The 14,939-nt window shown below is 43.9% G+C and overlaps 1 protein-coding gene across 1 annotated transcript; it reads left to right on the plus strand.

Moving 5' to 3' along the window:
- The first annotated feature begins 2,233 nt into the window (after positions 1 to 2,233).
- LOC135228958 (synaptonemal complex protein 3-like) lies at positions 2,234 to 12,846 on the plus strand. Its single transcript, XM_064278499.1, has 9 exons — positions 2,234 to 2,376; positions 3,828 to 3,973; positions 4,164 to 4,233; positions 4,407 to 4,441; positions 6,533 to 6,650; positions 7,489 to 7,588; positions 9,383 to 9,481; positions 11,976 to 12,080; positions 12,206 to 12,846. The coding sequence occupies exons 1-9, from the start codon at positions 2,234 to 2,236 to the stop codon at positions 12,257 to 12,259; spliced, it is 870 nt and encodes a 289-aa protein (XP_064134569.1). The 3' UTR covers positions 12,260 to 12,846.
- The last annotated feature ends 2,093 nt before the right edge of the window (positions 12,847 to 14,939 follow it).

The raw sequence follows: 14,939 nt of genomic DNA on the forward strand, positions 1-14,939 counted from the left end.
ATTTGCAAAAGAATGAAACAGGACCCATACCTCACACCATGCACAAAAACTAACTCCAAGTGGATCAAAGACCTAAACATAAAGACTAAAACGATAAAAATCTTGGAAGAAAAAATAGGATCTACCCTAGGAGCCCTAATACAGGGCATAAACAGAATACAAAACATTACCAAAAATGATGAAGAGAAACCCGATAACTGGGAGCTCCTAAAAATCAAACACCTATGCTCATCTAAAGACTTCACCAAAAGAGTAAAAAGACCACCTACAGACTGGGAAAGAATATTCAGCTATGACATCTCAGACCAGCGCCTGATCTCTAAAATCTACATGATTCTGTCAAAACTCAACCACAAAAAGACAAACAACCCAATCAAGAAGTGGGCAAAGGATATGAACACACATTTCACTAAAGAAGATATTCAGGCAGCCAACAGATACATGAGAAAATGCTCTCGATCATTAGTCATTAGAGAAATACAAATTAAAACTACGATGAGATTCCATCTGACACCAACTAGACTGGCATTAATTCAAAAATCACAAAATAATAAATGTTGGAGAGGCTGCAGAGAGACTGGAACTCTCATACACTGCTGGTGGGATTGTAAAATGGTACAACCACTGTGGAAATCCATCTGGCGTTATCTTAAACAGTTAGAAATAGAACTACCATACAAACCAGAAATCCCACTCCTCGGAATATACCCTAAAAATACAAGACCCTTCACACAAACAGATATATGCACACCCATGTTTATTGCAGCTCTGTTTACAATAGCAAAAAGCTGGAAGCAACCAAGATGTCCATCAGCGGACGAATGGGTAAATAAATTGTGGTATATTCACACAATGGAATACTACGCATCGATAAAGAACAGTGACGAATCTCTGAAACATTTCATAACATGGAGGAATCTGGAAGGCATTATGCTGAGCGAAATGAGTCAGTTGCAAAAGGACAAATATTGTATAAGACCACTATTATAAGATCTTGAGAAATAGAAAAAACGGAAAAGAACACATACTTTTGTGGTTACAAAGGGGGGAGGGAGGGAGGGAGGGAGGGAGAGGGCTTTTTATTGATCAATCTGTAGATGGGAACTGCTTTGGGTGAAGGGAAAGACAACACTCAAAACAAGGAAGGTCAGCCTAATTGGACAGGATTAAAAGTAAAGAGGTTTCCGAGATAAAATGAAAGCTTCAAAGGATAGCGAAGCAGGGGCTGGGGTCTGGGGAACTTGGTTTGAGAGGACTTCTAAATCAATGGGCAAAACAATTCTATTATGAAAACACTCTGCATCCCACTTTGAATTGTGGCACCTGGGGTCCTAAATGCCAACAAGCAGCCATCTAAAATACATTAATTGGTCTCAACCCACCGGGAGCAAAGGCAAAGGAAGAACACCAAGGTAACACGACAACTAAGAACCCAAGAGACAGAAAGGGCCACTTGAACCAGAGACCTACAATATCCTGAGACCAGAAGAACAAGTTGGTGCCCGGCCACAATCGATGTCTGCCCTGTCAGGGAGCACAAGAGACAACTCCTGAGGGAGCAGGAGACCAATGGGATACAGACCCCAAATTCTCATTAAAAGACCACACCTAATGGTATGATTGCGACTAGAGGAATCCCAGAGACAATGCTCCCCAGAACTTCTGATGGCACAGGTCAGGAACCAACCCCGAAGACAAATCATCAGGCATGAAGAGGACTGGTCAGTGGGGGGGAGAGAGATGCTGATGAAGAGTGAGCTAATTAAATCAGGTGGACACGGGAGAGTGTGTTGGCAACTCTTGACTGGAGGGGGGATGGGAAGATAGAGAGAGAGGGAAGAAGGTAAAATTGGCACGAAACGAGAGACTGTAAGGGCTGACTCAATAGGGGGAGAGCAAGTGGGAGAAGGGAGTAAGATGTATGTAAACCTACATGTGACAGACTGATTGGAATGGTAAATGTTCACTTGAAGCTTAATAAAAATTTAAAAAAAAAAAAAAAGGACAAGAAAAGGCAAAGGTACACAGACCAAAGTTTATTAGTGGTTGCGAGGGGCGGGGCGGGGGAAAAGGAGTTATGTTTCATTAACTCCCCTATGTTTGTGATTTGCAACTTACAAGTTAAAGGAAGAAATTGGAAAGCAACATGTTAACTATTAAGAACTTGGCACCAGCCTGCAGGTCTGTTTCCGCCAGGGGGCGGGGCTCCGCCGAGGCCCCCCCCACCTCACGCATGCGCGCTGTGCTGGCCAATCAGCGCTGCGCCCGCTCAGGCAAGGCTGGCTTGCTCCGCCCCCTCCGGAAGTGCCTCAGAGGAGCTTCCCGGTGGCCAGCTGCCTCGCTCTGGGAGTGTTGCCGCTACAGCCTTTACCTCAGGTGAGGGGCGGGCAGTGTGGGGCGGCTGGGATCTCCGCGGGTCTGCGGTGGCCATCGGGTTCATCAGGTTGACGAGGGGCGTGTGTTCAGTGCGAGACACCCCCCCAAGTCACCTGTGCCCGGTGAGGTGACTGTTCGCCGGGGCCTGATCCGGCCACTGAGTGGAAGGCGGAAGGAGGGGGTGGTGGGGTGGGCCTCTCTGAGGGCCTAGGGTGATGGGAGTCAGTGGGGCATGGAAGGTCTGGGAGGGAGGACGCCTGAGAGGGGAGGGGCCGGATGATGGGAGAGGAGGGAGGGGGGAGGACAGTTGAGAGGGGAGGTAGGGCAGGGGAGGGAGGGCGGGTGAGAGGGGAGGAGGACAGGTGAGGGGGTGGGGAGGCAGGATAGGGGAGGGGGGAGAAGGGAGGATGGGTGAGTGGGAAGGGAGGGAGGATGAGGGATGGGGGACAGGAGTGGATGACAGGTGAGGGGAGGAGGGAGGACAGGTGTGGGGGAGGGAGGAGAGGGGAGGGGGAGAGAGGAGGGCAAACTGGTGAGGGGGTAAGGGAGGGAGGACAGGTGGAGGAGAGGGAGAACAGGTGGAGGAGAGGGAGGACAGGTGAGGGGATGGGGAGGGAGGACAGGCGAGGGGAGGGGGAGGGAGGAAGAATGAGGGATGGGGGACAGGAGTGGATGACAGGAGTGGGGGGAGAGAACAGGGGAGGGGGAGAGAGGAGGGCAAACTGGTGAGGGGGTAAGGGAGGGAGGCCAGGAGTGGAGGGAGGACAGGTGGAGGAGAGGGAAGAAAATTGAGGGGATGGGGAGGGAGGACAGGCGAGGGGAGGGGGAGGGAGGACAGTGGAGGGGGAGTGAGGAGGGAGGACTTGTGAGAGGAGTAAGGGAGGGAGGGAGGAAGGAAGAGGGGGGAAGAGGAAGGAAAACTGGTGCAGGGGAAGGGGAAGGAGGACAGGCGAGGGTTGAGGAGGGAGGACAGGTAAGGGGGGATGACGGGGAAGCTTTGTCCCCTCAGGGACCATGACAGGTGACCAAGGGCCCTACGTTTGTCCCCTGGAGATGTCATGGTGGCCTGTGTGGACGTTCGCTCTCCAAAGCCAAGTGGCAGCAAGTCTTTATTTTATGTGTCCGTTGCTTCAGACTTCTGTCCGGCCTGCTCTGCGGGTGGCCCCCCAGCTGTCACGTTGTCCCTCTGTGACAGGGATCTGCCCCATTTAGCCTGCTAGAATCTGGCAGAGGCAGGACCGAAACCCACACGTCCCAGTGTGGACTCAGGGTTGACCCTGTCATTGTCACCTTTGTCACCTCCTGGTCCAATAATAGAAATGAGGAGACTGCAAACCTTGTTATTTAACCGAGGCGACCCTTGTGAGAGACCTCTGATGTGCAAAGCTACCCATTTGTTTAAATGGCGTGTTTGAACTCGGGAAGTTTAAGGGATCTGTTTTTTAAGTCAGCAAACAGAATCTAATTATGGCACCCACTGGAAGAAAGGGAACGGGGAGACCTGGGAGACGCGTGGTGAAGGATCAGGATAGAGAAGCCTCTGGCACGGAAGATAAAAAAGATCTGAGTGGTTCTGAGCTGGACGGGAAGGAGGAAGGTACAGTGTCCCTAACTAACATCTTGGCAAGTGTGGCGCATAGGGCACACTTTACTCTTTTTCTTTTTTATTTACTTTAAAACCTTTTGTTGGCCAAAAGCCCAAAAGCCTCCAAAATGTATATATGCCGCCATTGAAAATTAACTCGTAGAACATACTTAATTTAAAACTGTTTTTCATTTCAATGAAGGAAAGAGTCCAGTAACTGATAAGGATGGAAGAAAAAGACCATCTGCAGGATCAGTTGAGGAAGAGCTGGGGTAATGTGTTCAAGCAATATTTGCCCATCGGGTCGGGTACTTAAAGAAAAGTCGACTTTGGTTTATGTAGCAAATATCATATGTGAAACAGTTGGTGTGAGACATTTCTTCCCAAACGAGCATGCCATTTTTTGTGCCCTTCCTTACAAATTGTTCATGTAATTTCTTCACAGGGCCGAAGTACAGGATATGTTGGAAAGATTTAAAGGTAAGTTTTTTCTTAAGAGATACTGGCAGTTAAACAAAATTGTTTTAAATCACGTAACTTGGAGAATAGGAAATGTGATTCAGTGGACTCTATATAGATGGATGCTTCACGTATGAAATAGTGCTCTAATATTTTATATGACAGCGCAGCACCTTCATGGTTACTGAAAAATAACTGCCAATGATAGAGGTGAAAACAAAAAAACACCCAACCCCGCTGCCATAGAGTCGATTCCGACCTATAGCGACCCTAAAGGACAGAGTAGAACTCCCCCATCGGGCTTCCAAGGATTGCCCGGTGGATTCCAACTGCCGGCCTTCCGGTTAGCAGCCGTAGCTCTTAACCACTACGCCACCAGGGTTTCCAATGATGACAGAGGAGCGGGGGGCAAAAATCATATGCTCAGCAAAGCTTTGTTTGAAGTATTAAAACATTGTATGAAGTGAAACACTTACAGGTAAAAATGTCATATAAAGAGCTCCACAGAAGTACTTAAAAAGAGTTCTTGAATGACTTTAATTACTTAAAGTAGAATTTTTCTCTCTATGGCCTCTGTTTCTTTCAGAGAAAATACATTTAAAAGGATCACTGACTCGATTCTTTAAAATCATATTCTTTTATTTAATTGTTTATCCTGCTTGGGGAACTTTTTAATAGAATAATTTTGTGTGTTTTATATACGGGAAGGGCCTGGTGGTGCGGTGGTTAAGCACGCGGCTGCTAACCGAAAGGTCGGCGCTTCGAACCCACCGGCTTCTCCCTGGGAGAAATATGTGGCAGTCTGCTTCCGTAAAGATTTACAGCCTTGGAGTAGTTCTACTTGGGGCAGTTCTACTCTGTCCTACAGGGTTGCTGTCTTAGCCATCTAGTGCAGCTATAACAGAAATACCACAAGGGAATGGCTTTAACAAACAGAAATTTATTCTCCCACAGTTTAGGAGGCTAGAAGTCCAAATTCAGGGCAGTAGCTGTAGGGAAAGACTTTCTCTCTCTGTTGTCCTGGGGGAAGGAAGGTCCTTGTCTCCTTTCAACATCTGTGGCCCAGTGTTCCTTGGAGATGTACGAAGTGTCTTGGCATCAGTCTTCCCCTGGGTCTAGGAGGTTCTCAGTGCAGGGACCCCAGGTTTAAAGGACGAGCTCCACTCCCGGCTCTTCTTCCTTGGTGGTAGGCAGGTCCCCGTCTCTCCTGTTACCTCTTGTAAGATAAAAGGTGTGACTCAAGCGAGGGCGTGGCTTGAGTAAAGGTGGTGACTCAAGACACATCCCACGCTAATCCTGCCTCTGGAGCACATAGAGATCAGGATTTACGACAGGCAAAATGGGGGAAGATAGGATAATTGCATCAGATCACCAGATGGCGGATCCTACCAAGTTGACGCATGTTTTTTGGGGACACAGTTCAGTCCATGCCGGTTGCTATCAGTCGGAATCAACTGGATGGCAGTGGGTTCAGCTTTTGGTTATATAATGACTTCTAACAGTATTCCATTTAAATGTGTCCTTTGAATTGGGGGATATTGTATCAATTTAGAAAAATAAATCCTTTATACCTTTTTACTCATTAGGAAGCTAAGTCTGTCCTTGTGACCCTTTACGCACATTCTGGATAATAGAAAATGTTTTAATTTTTAGCTCCTTTTTACCATCTCTAGGAGCCCTGGTGGCACAATGCTTAAAGCGTTCCACTGCTAACAGGAAGGTTGGTGGTTGAAACCCAGCAGCGGCCCCGCAGGAGAAAAGATGTGGCAGTCTGCTTCCGTAAAGATTTACAGCCTTGGGAACCCTATGGCGTTGCTATGAGTCGAAATCGACTTGACAGCACTGGGGTTTTGGGGTTTACCACCCCTAAATTAAAAAAATGATCTTATATTAGAAATATTAGAATTTGAAAACAGTAACTAAAAGTGTTAACAGAAAAAAATGGGGCGGGAGGAGAGGAACAACCTTTTTTTTTATTTAAATGATGCCTGTTTTTAAAATTATCAATGTCTTTCTATTATTGCTGACCGAAAACTACCCATATTGATTTGAATATGTGGAAACTAAAAGATTTTAACGTTAAATATAAATGAATATTTATTTTCAACATAGCTGACATTCAAAAAACTCTTACTGCAAAGAGAAGAAGATTTGAAATGAATACCAATGCTTCTGTCAAAAGTAGTAACGAGAAAATTGAGCATGTTTGGAAAACCCAAAAAGAGCAATGGTAAGGCTGTTGGTTTTTTAGAGCTGCGACACTTGTATCATTTCTTGGTATTTATGGATGCAGATGACTTAAGAAATATACAGTTATCCTCTGCTTATTGGAGTCTCTAGTGAAAATGTACCTGACTCGATTGTTCTCAAAGCAAATAAGTTCTTTAGGCTTATAACCTCATTCTTTCATAGAATTGGGCGTATTTCCTAGAAGTCGATAAATATTATCTCCCCTCCCTTTCGAAGGACAATTTAGAGTTCTTACTATAAAAGGAACTTGTATTCATTCTAGAAATATGCAAACTGAATAAAAGGTAAATGCCATACACTCTTAGTCTTGTGAGTGTTCGCTGTGTTCAACAATGTGGTAAAAGGACAATCTTATAAATAATTTGTATGGTTTAGCTGAATTGGGTTATATATTCTTTTGTACAGCTTCTTATGCCAAAGTGGGGAGAAAAAGCTAAGTGAAATATTCATGTTTGGAAATCTTCCATAATTGGGTCTATTTATCATACCAGAACTTATATGTTACTCAGTAAAAGAGAGTGAAAATTAAACTGCTTGGAGACAAAATTAATGTTTCTGGAAAAATTACATGTACTCTAAAACTCTCTTCGTTTTGAAGAGCTAAAGTGTACGAAATAGCTTCTCACTTATCCTGTTAAAAAAAAATGTTTGGAATCCATAAATCACTGATTTTCCATCTCGGTTTCCTGTCAGAAGATTTAAGCTGCTGCTGTTCCCTTCTTCTTTTGTAGTATAAGTTATGTCAACTTTGCTTTGAACGTGTTTATTTTTTTCACATTGGCATGAAATATGACAGTGCTCCTTGTTGTGTTTTACAGGCAGAAGCTTACTCATGAATACTCTCAGCAGTTTCTGGCTTTGTTTCAGCAGTGGGATATAGATATGAAGAAAGCTGAGGAACGAGAAGTAAAACTAACTGTCGGTATCACGCTTGGCTTCATACGTAATCTATGGTAGCTCAGTCGCAAGTAGGAATGAATGGAGAGCCTAGGCTTGTAGTAGATCCACAGAACGGAGCTCAGTTCCACTAGTCACTGCTGGCTGCGTGTTTTGCCCCGATAACTATAAAGCAGGGAAGTGGAAGCAGATAAAAAAAAAAAAAGGAAGAGTTGCCATCAAGCTGAGCCCGACTCGTGTCGAGCCCATGTGTGTCAGAGTAGAACTGTGCTCCACAGGGTTCTCAGTGTCTGATTTTTGGGGATGTAGATCACCAGGCCTTTCTTCCGAGGCGCCTCTGGGTGGACTGGAACCTCCAAGCTTTTGGTTTGCAGCCAAGCACGTTAGCTGAGATCCCAGGGGACTCCATAAGGAAATACCATCCTGTATTGGTTGGGATTCTTGCAGTTCCAAGTGACAGAAATTTGCTAAAGTACCAAACAGGAATGTATTGATTTACAGAAAGAATTGCAGGGGGAGTTTAGCTGCAGGCACAGCTGGATGGGGTGGGCAAAGGTGGCTCATGCAGTGTCACCTGGGCTCTGTCTCCACCCCTTAGCAGGCTCTCTCAGTGTGGTATGCGAGATAGCCTCTTGGGATCCTAGATTACGAACAGTGTAGCAACCCCAGTGGGCTGAGACAGTCTTACTCAATAGCTCTGTCAGAAAGGCCCTCGGGAGAATTCTCACTGATCTGCCTTGGATCATTTGCCCATCCCTGAACCAGTCACGGTGGGCCAGGGCATGGTGCACTGTTGATGGCCAGACCTGGGCTACCTGCCCATCCCTATGGGGGATGGAAGTCAGTCCCACCCATATACTGTATAGCTACATTAACTAGCCTTCTCTTTCACTCTTGAATTGTTTGTGAATTTATCACACACCTTTTACCTCCACAGCGAAGCTATTGTTCACATCAAAAAAAAAAAAAACTTGGTGTGTGTGTGTGGCGGGGGGCTTTGTCAGTCAGCTCAGGTTTGGAAAAGTTAAAATTGAGGTGCACGGGAATCACCCAAGGAGGCATGTTGAGTAGGCCACTGGCTATGTGGGCCTGGATTCAGGAGCGGGATCAGCTCTGTCGTATGCTGCTGACAGGCCAAGTAAGGTGGATTTGGCAGCGTGCGGGGCGTTGGTGTCATTAAGGAACGAGGGTTTGGTGGCACGGTGGGTGGAAAAGGCCAGTGAGTATAAGAGAGAACGGCACAGGAAGCAATGGGGTGGTAGCTGGGGAGAAAAGGAATACACGTGGGTTTTGACTGGAGAAAATAGCAAGATGTTTGTATGCTGATGGTCATGATCTAGAGGGAGAAAAGTGAAAGTTTGGAGGGGGGTGGTGGGAGGACAATTGCTGAGCAATATTCTTGAGAGTGGATGGGATCGATCTAGTGGGCAGGAGAAGAAGTCGGTTTTGGCAAGCCAGGATTGTTCCTCCATAAAAACGGGGAGACGGTAGAGTATATGAGTGCTGATGGGTATAGGTGGGTGGTAGGCGCGGTGATAGGAGACTGGCAGTCCTCTTTGGATGGCTTCTGTTTAGTGAAATAAGTACGGTCACCAGTTAAATGTAAAGACTGTGGAGGAGATGTTGCTGCCTTTGAGGACTGAAGAGAAGGCATGAACTAATTTCCTCAGAGTGGGTTGGGGAAACAGAATTCCAAATGTTAGAAGCAGTGATTTTAATGTTTTTAAACTTAGTGTAGAATTATTCATTGCTCAATTTTACCTATATTTTTATCACGACTTCTTTGTTTGTATATATATATATGTATATTTGTAGGTTATGATTCAACAGCAACAAAGGATTTTACAACAAACTAGAATTCTTCAGAACCAGACACTGAAAGCTGTCAAAACTCTTTATGAGCAATTCGTGAAGGTCTGTTGTCCTTGGTAACACAATACATTCTTATAAAACATAATGTGTGTGTGGAAGGAGAAGATGCTTTTTTCCTTTGGAATTTATGGGAGAAAACATTTTTTTTGATTAATTTTTATTAAGCTTCAAGTGAACATTCACAGTCCCATCAGTCTGTCACATGTAGGTTTACATACATCTTACTCCCTTCTCCCACTTGCTCTCCCCCTATTGAGTCAGCCCTTTCAGTCTCTCGTTTCGTGCCAATTTTGCCATCTTCCCTCTCTCTCTATCTTCCCATCCCCCCTCCAGTCAAGAGTTGCCAACACACTCTCCAGTGTCCACCTGATTTAATTAGCTCACTCTTCATCAGCATCTCTTTCCTCCCCACTGACCAGTCCTTTTCATGCCTGATGATTTGTCTTCGGGGATGGTTCCTGTCCTGTGCCATCAGAAGTTCTGGGGAGCATTGTCTCTGGGATTCCTCTAGTCGCAGTCATACCATTAGGTATGGTCTTTTCATGAGAATTTGGGGTCTGTATCCCATTGGTCTCCTGCTCCCTCAGGAGTTGTCTGTTGTGCTCCCTGACAGGGCAGACATCGATTGTGGCCAGGCACCAACTAGTTCTTCTGGTCTCAGGTTAATGTAGGTCTCTGGTTCATGTGGCCCTTTCTGTCTCTTGGGTTCTTGGTTGTCGTGTGACCTTGGTGTTCTTCCTTTGCCTTTGCTCCAGGTGGGTTGAGAAAACATTTTTTACGCATTTAAAATTCTTAAGCGCTTTCCGTTTTGACTTGTTCCTGATTTTACGTAGCACCAAATGGTTTTGGCTTTTAGGATTCATTAATGGTTTTGTGGGGTCGTTCAGAGATGGCCCAGACATATAAAACAGGATGAAAAAGCCAGCGGAGGATCAAAAGTTTCTGAATTGAGAAATATGTACTAGATTTCTCATTACATTAGCAAAACGTGGTCGGTGACACTGACTTGTTGTTCGTGCAGGCACACGCTTGGGCAGGCATCAGTGGGACCTCTACATAGACGCCTTCTTTCTTTGATGGGAGGTTATTTTGCGTAACCATGCTCAAAAACATGTTAAAGTGTCACTCTTGAAAGCTAGTTGGGATAGTTTAAGAAAACCCATTAAATAGATTTAATATCAACATTCTTTTAATGTCTATAAATATATATACACACACATATACACATATACGTGTGTGTGTTACATGAGTTTTTTGTTTTTTTAAAGCCTTTCAGAGTAGAGAGCTTGTTGCCTTGCTCTCATGCCCCCTGAGAACAATTTATTCATCTGTGTCAAAGTCTGATAAATTTTACAAATGGTTTCTTCTAAGTGTTAACCACTCAGGGCAGGCAGTTTAGTGTTGTCTTTGGCCCCTCCACTTCCTGATCTTTCCCATCCAGATATTTTTACCTCTGCAATGGTTCTTTCCTTTCTTTCTTTCTTTGAATCCCCACTTCTGCTGCCCCAGTTCAGGACCTCATCCGTCCTTTGTGTGCTGTTAAAACTCTTCCATCGGATTTCTCTCTTCTCTAGTCCGTCCCTCAGAGAGAGGCCTGCAGTGTTACCTTGCTGAAACATTTCCCTTCTCTCCTGGAAAACTCTCAGTAGCTTCCTGTTCTAAAATCTTAGGTGTTCAAGTCCCCAAATAACATGACGCCCTTTTGGAAGGTCATTTCCTGCATCCTTTCTCTCCTCCCACCCCTCCAGCTGAATTGGTTTAACTGACCTAATGCACCATGTGCTTCCATGAGGTTGACTATGCCCTCCTCCGATGACACTTAACTCCTCTTCCTTCCCCTGTGGAAATCTTAGTCTTTTGCTGAGTAACTGGGAACTAATCTCGTTTTCCACTGTGTAGATACAGCAAGTTTTGTTTCCACACCTATTTGTTATCAAATGTTGGTGGTATTTTTGCTGATGTGTTTCTCCTTCTCCCTGGAGTGAGGATGAGATGGTGTATCATTCGTTTTATAGTTGCTGCACAGCGCTTAACACGGTGACAGTACTTCTTACACAGTAGGCACGAGATCACCATTTGTTGGGTGAGGAGTAAAGATTGAAAACATAATTTATATTTTTCGTAACTTGAAAAGCTCCCGTTACAGATCGCTTTTTTCCTCCAATGAGATCACGTTACGTTGACTGTCAGTCATACTAAGTGGCTTTAGAAAGCTTCTTAGAGAGTTTCACAGTTACCGTATTTATTGATAGGGAACCTCAGTCTTTCTCTTTGCTCCGTCTTGACCTTAACAGTTCATTAGCCCATTGTTTCAAGCAAAGTATACTAGTGTTGAACCTCCCGTAACAATATTTGACTCAGTCTGACATCTTTTCTATTGTGCTAGTGGGTATTTTGGCCTTTCTGTATTGCTTGGAATATTTTTATTTGGAATAAAACAGGAAGCATCTTTTGAAAATTAAAAAGTTCATACATTTGCAATTTAATCATGCAAGTTTAGAAGCTGAGATGACCGAACCAGACTTTTTGGTTTTAGAACGTCGAGGACATGGAGAAGAATCATGAAGACATTCTTACTCAAGCACAGAGCGAACTTAGAAAAGACATGGCTTCGCTGCAGAACAAAATTTTAGTGGAATCTGTAAGTAGTGTATATTTAAATTTGCACAGTAAGAATTAATGTAAGCATTGAAATGTTTTATTTGCTGAGATATGCATAACACTTATCAAAATGTTAAAGATGTCATCTGTCCTTTCGTGTAACAGCAGTGGCAAGAGATGGCGATTGTCCGAAAGACTCTTCGATCCCTGTTCTTCTGATGACCCTTTGAAGAAAGAGCTAGAATAGTAACATGACGCAGTTCTAATATTCGCTAGGTGAAGCCACCTTACGGTGGTGTAAACATTCTACTTTAAATTACTGCATCTTGTTGGTCGTTACCTTGTTTGTTGAGCACAAGACTCCCTTTCTGTTAACCACCAGACAAAGCCTGAATCGTTATCTGAGTAGCAGCAGTTTCAAAGTCATGCGTATGGAGCTTTCAGCCCTTTGGTAGCAACGGTGACTTTTCCTCCCTTGCGCTGTTATTTAACTTTTAAGAGTCAAGATGATTTAATTTTAGGTTTTGGCCTTAGAGAATCTGTATCAGTCCCAAAAGGTAGAAAGCACGAGTACGGAAGGTTACATTGTTCTTCCTTATGAAAAATACAATAAAGATATAAACGAAATCGATTTTCTCTGTGCTTCTTTCTGTAGACATACTCCTTAATTTTCAGAGAAGATTCTGACAAAAGTAACGATTCAAAGGACAAGTATTTTATCGACTTAGAAAACTCAGAAGCAACTTAATTTTGTGTTCTAGAGTAAATCGCACTGCTAAAAATCGTTAAAATAACCAAAGAGCCACCAGCTGCACGTGGGAGCCTGAGGGACTCCAGCCACGACCAGGCAGAGCGCAGGAACTGGCCAGCTTAGCTCTCTCCGCAGTCGTGACTCCCAGAATTGGGAGAAATTGTTGCTTTTTCAAGTCACTAATACTTGGGTTGGTTTGTTATTCAGTGACAGGCAAATTCAAACAGGCCACTCGCTATACTGTGTACTAGAATGAGCATCACCAGGTTTTTTAAATCTCTGTTTAATTTTCCTTGACTCAGTTAAGTACTCCTTCATTTTATTATACTGCGTCCTGGCCCAGAAAAAGGAATTTTTAACTTCAAGACTCCAGCTGGATCTATTGCTAATATATTTGTTAGCAAATATAATGTGAATGTAGTAAAATTAAGAGGCATGCGCACTTTCTGCCTGACCCCCAACTTCTTCTCTTTGGTCTGAAGACTCTGATCAGTGGAAGTTGGTTTTAAGCAGTACACCCTCTATAGAACAGGTAATTTTTTTTCTCAGACTTGGATTTTGTTAGTGCTGTACTTAGTGACTTTTGAGGAATAATTTAGCCAGCTAAACTACCTTAACGTAATGAAATCTACAAACCTCAGCCCCGAAGCCAATGCCTTGCTTAATGGGGAGACACTGACTAGAGACATTCCTACTAACATTGGAAACGAGAAAGAGATGCCTAACTCTTTAATAATGTGAAATGGAGGAACTGGCCACTGTAATTAGACACGAGAAAGTAAATTTCAAAATAAAAATCAGAACGGATTAGTGGAAGCCCCATTATAATAAACATTGAGAGAAATTAGTAAAGTAACAGGTAGAAAAATGAATATACAGAAGCGAAAAGCCTATGTATAATGATAATCAGTTGGAAGATACAATAGAAGATCCCATGAACAATGGCAGAAATAAACTAGGCATAAATTGAATAAGAAATATCCAAAATCTATATAAGTACAAGTATAAATCACACTGAAAGGCACAAAAGTAGATTTGTGAATAAAGGGAAAGAGGGACTAGGTTCTCGGACGTGAAAGCTCAACTTCGTAGAGAGTCAGTTTTCCCTAAGTAAATTCATAAATTTCGTACCATCATGATAAAAAAATGCCATGAGGTTTTTTTGTTGTTGTTGTTCTTCCTTTTCTGTAGCTAGACAAGTTGATTGTGAGTTCCATTTAGGAAAAGAACAGGCAGCAAAACCACGAAAAAGAAGAGCAATGAGGCCAGCCACCCCTGCAGATGCTGGTTTTCACCTATCAGCCTGGCACAGTGCCTGTCAACGTGAAATTCCTTTGGTTGGGGCAGGGGACGTAGGCAGACTCATATATTGTCAGTGCAGATGCAGTATGGCACAAGTCCAGCGGAAGGGAGTTGGGCAGCAGTCAGCAAAATGATACGTTCATGAACCCCTTGGTCCAATAATCTAATTTGGAGGACTGTCTCAAAGATGCACCAGCAAAACACGAAGTGATGAATGTACAAGGCTATTCACAGTGAGTTATTTGTTAGCTTCTGTGTTAGCAACAGACTGGCAACAACCTAAATGCTCCTCAACGGGGAACTGGTCGAATAAACCATAGTCGATAGAGATCTCTGTTGACGAGTGTGAAGCCATCTGTAGAGGACACCATTATGTGAAAAAAGAAAGGCGTAGAGCTATAATGTATAGTGCTATTCTGTCTCCAAGAAATGCGGAGGAGTGTGTGTGTGTGTTGCTTATTCTTTTTCACCAAAAAGATGGACTGAAACAAATAGAAGTGGTTACCAGTGGGGGAGGGAGAGACCAGGGTGGAGAGTACAAGAATGGAAGTGCTTTATTTTACAGTTTTGGTTTTGAAACCAGTACATGTTTTGTGAAGTATAAAAGAAAATTAAACCTAAAAGCCAGCTCTAAAAATTAAAGTGAAAGGAATGGATGTAGTCAGATGTCCTTGGAAACCCTGGTGGCGCAGCGGTTGAGAGCTACGGCTGCTCACCAAAAGGTCGGCAGTTTGAATCCACCTGGTGCTCCTTGGAAACCCTGTGGGGCAGTTCTCCTCTGTCCTATGGGGCGCTGTGAGTCGTAATCGACTCGATGGCAGCGGGTTTGGTTGTTTTTTTTTTTTT

This window comes from Loxodonta africana, chromosome X (genome assembly GCF_030014295.1).
Source record: "Loxodonta africana isolate mLoxAfr1 chromosome X, mLoxAfr1.hap2, whole genome shotgun sequence".
Lineage (NCBI taxonomy): Eukaryota > Metazoa > Chordata > Mammalia > Proboscidea > Elephantidae > Loxodonta > Loxodonta africana.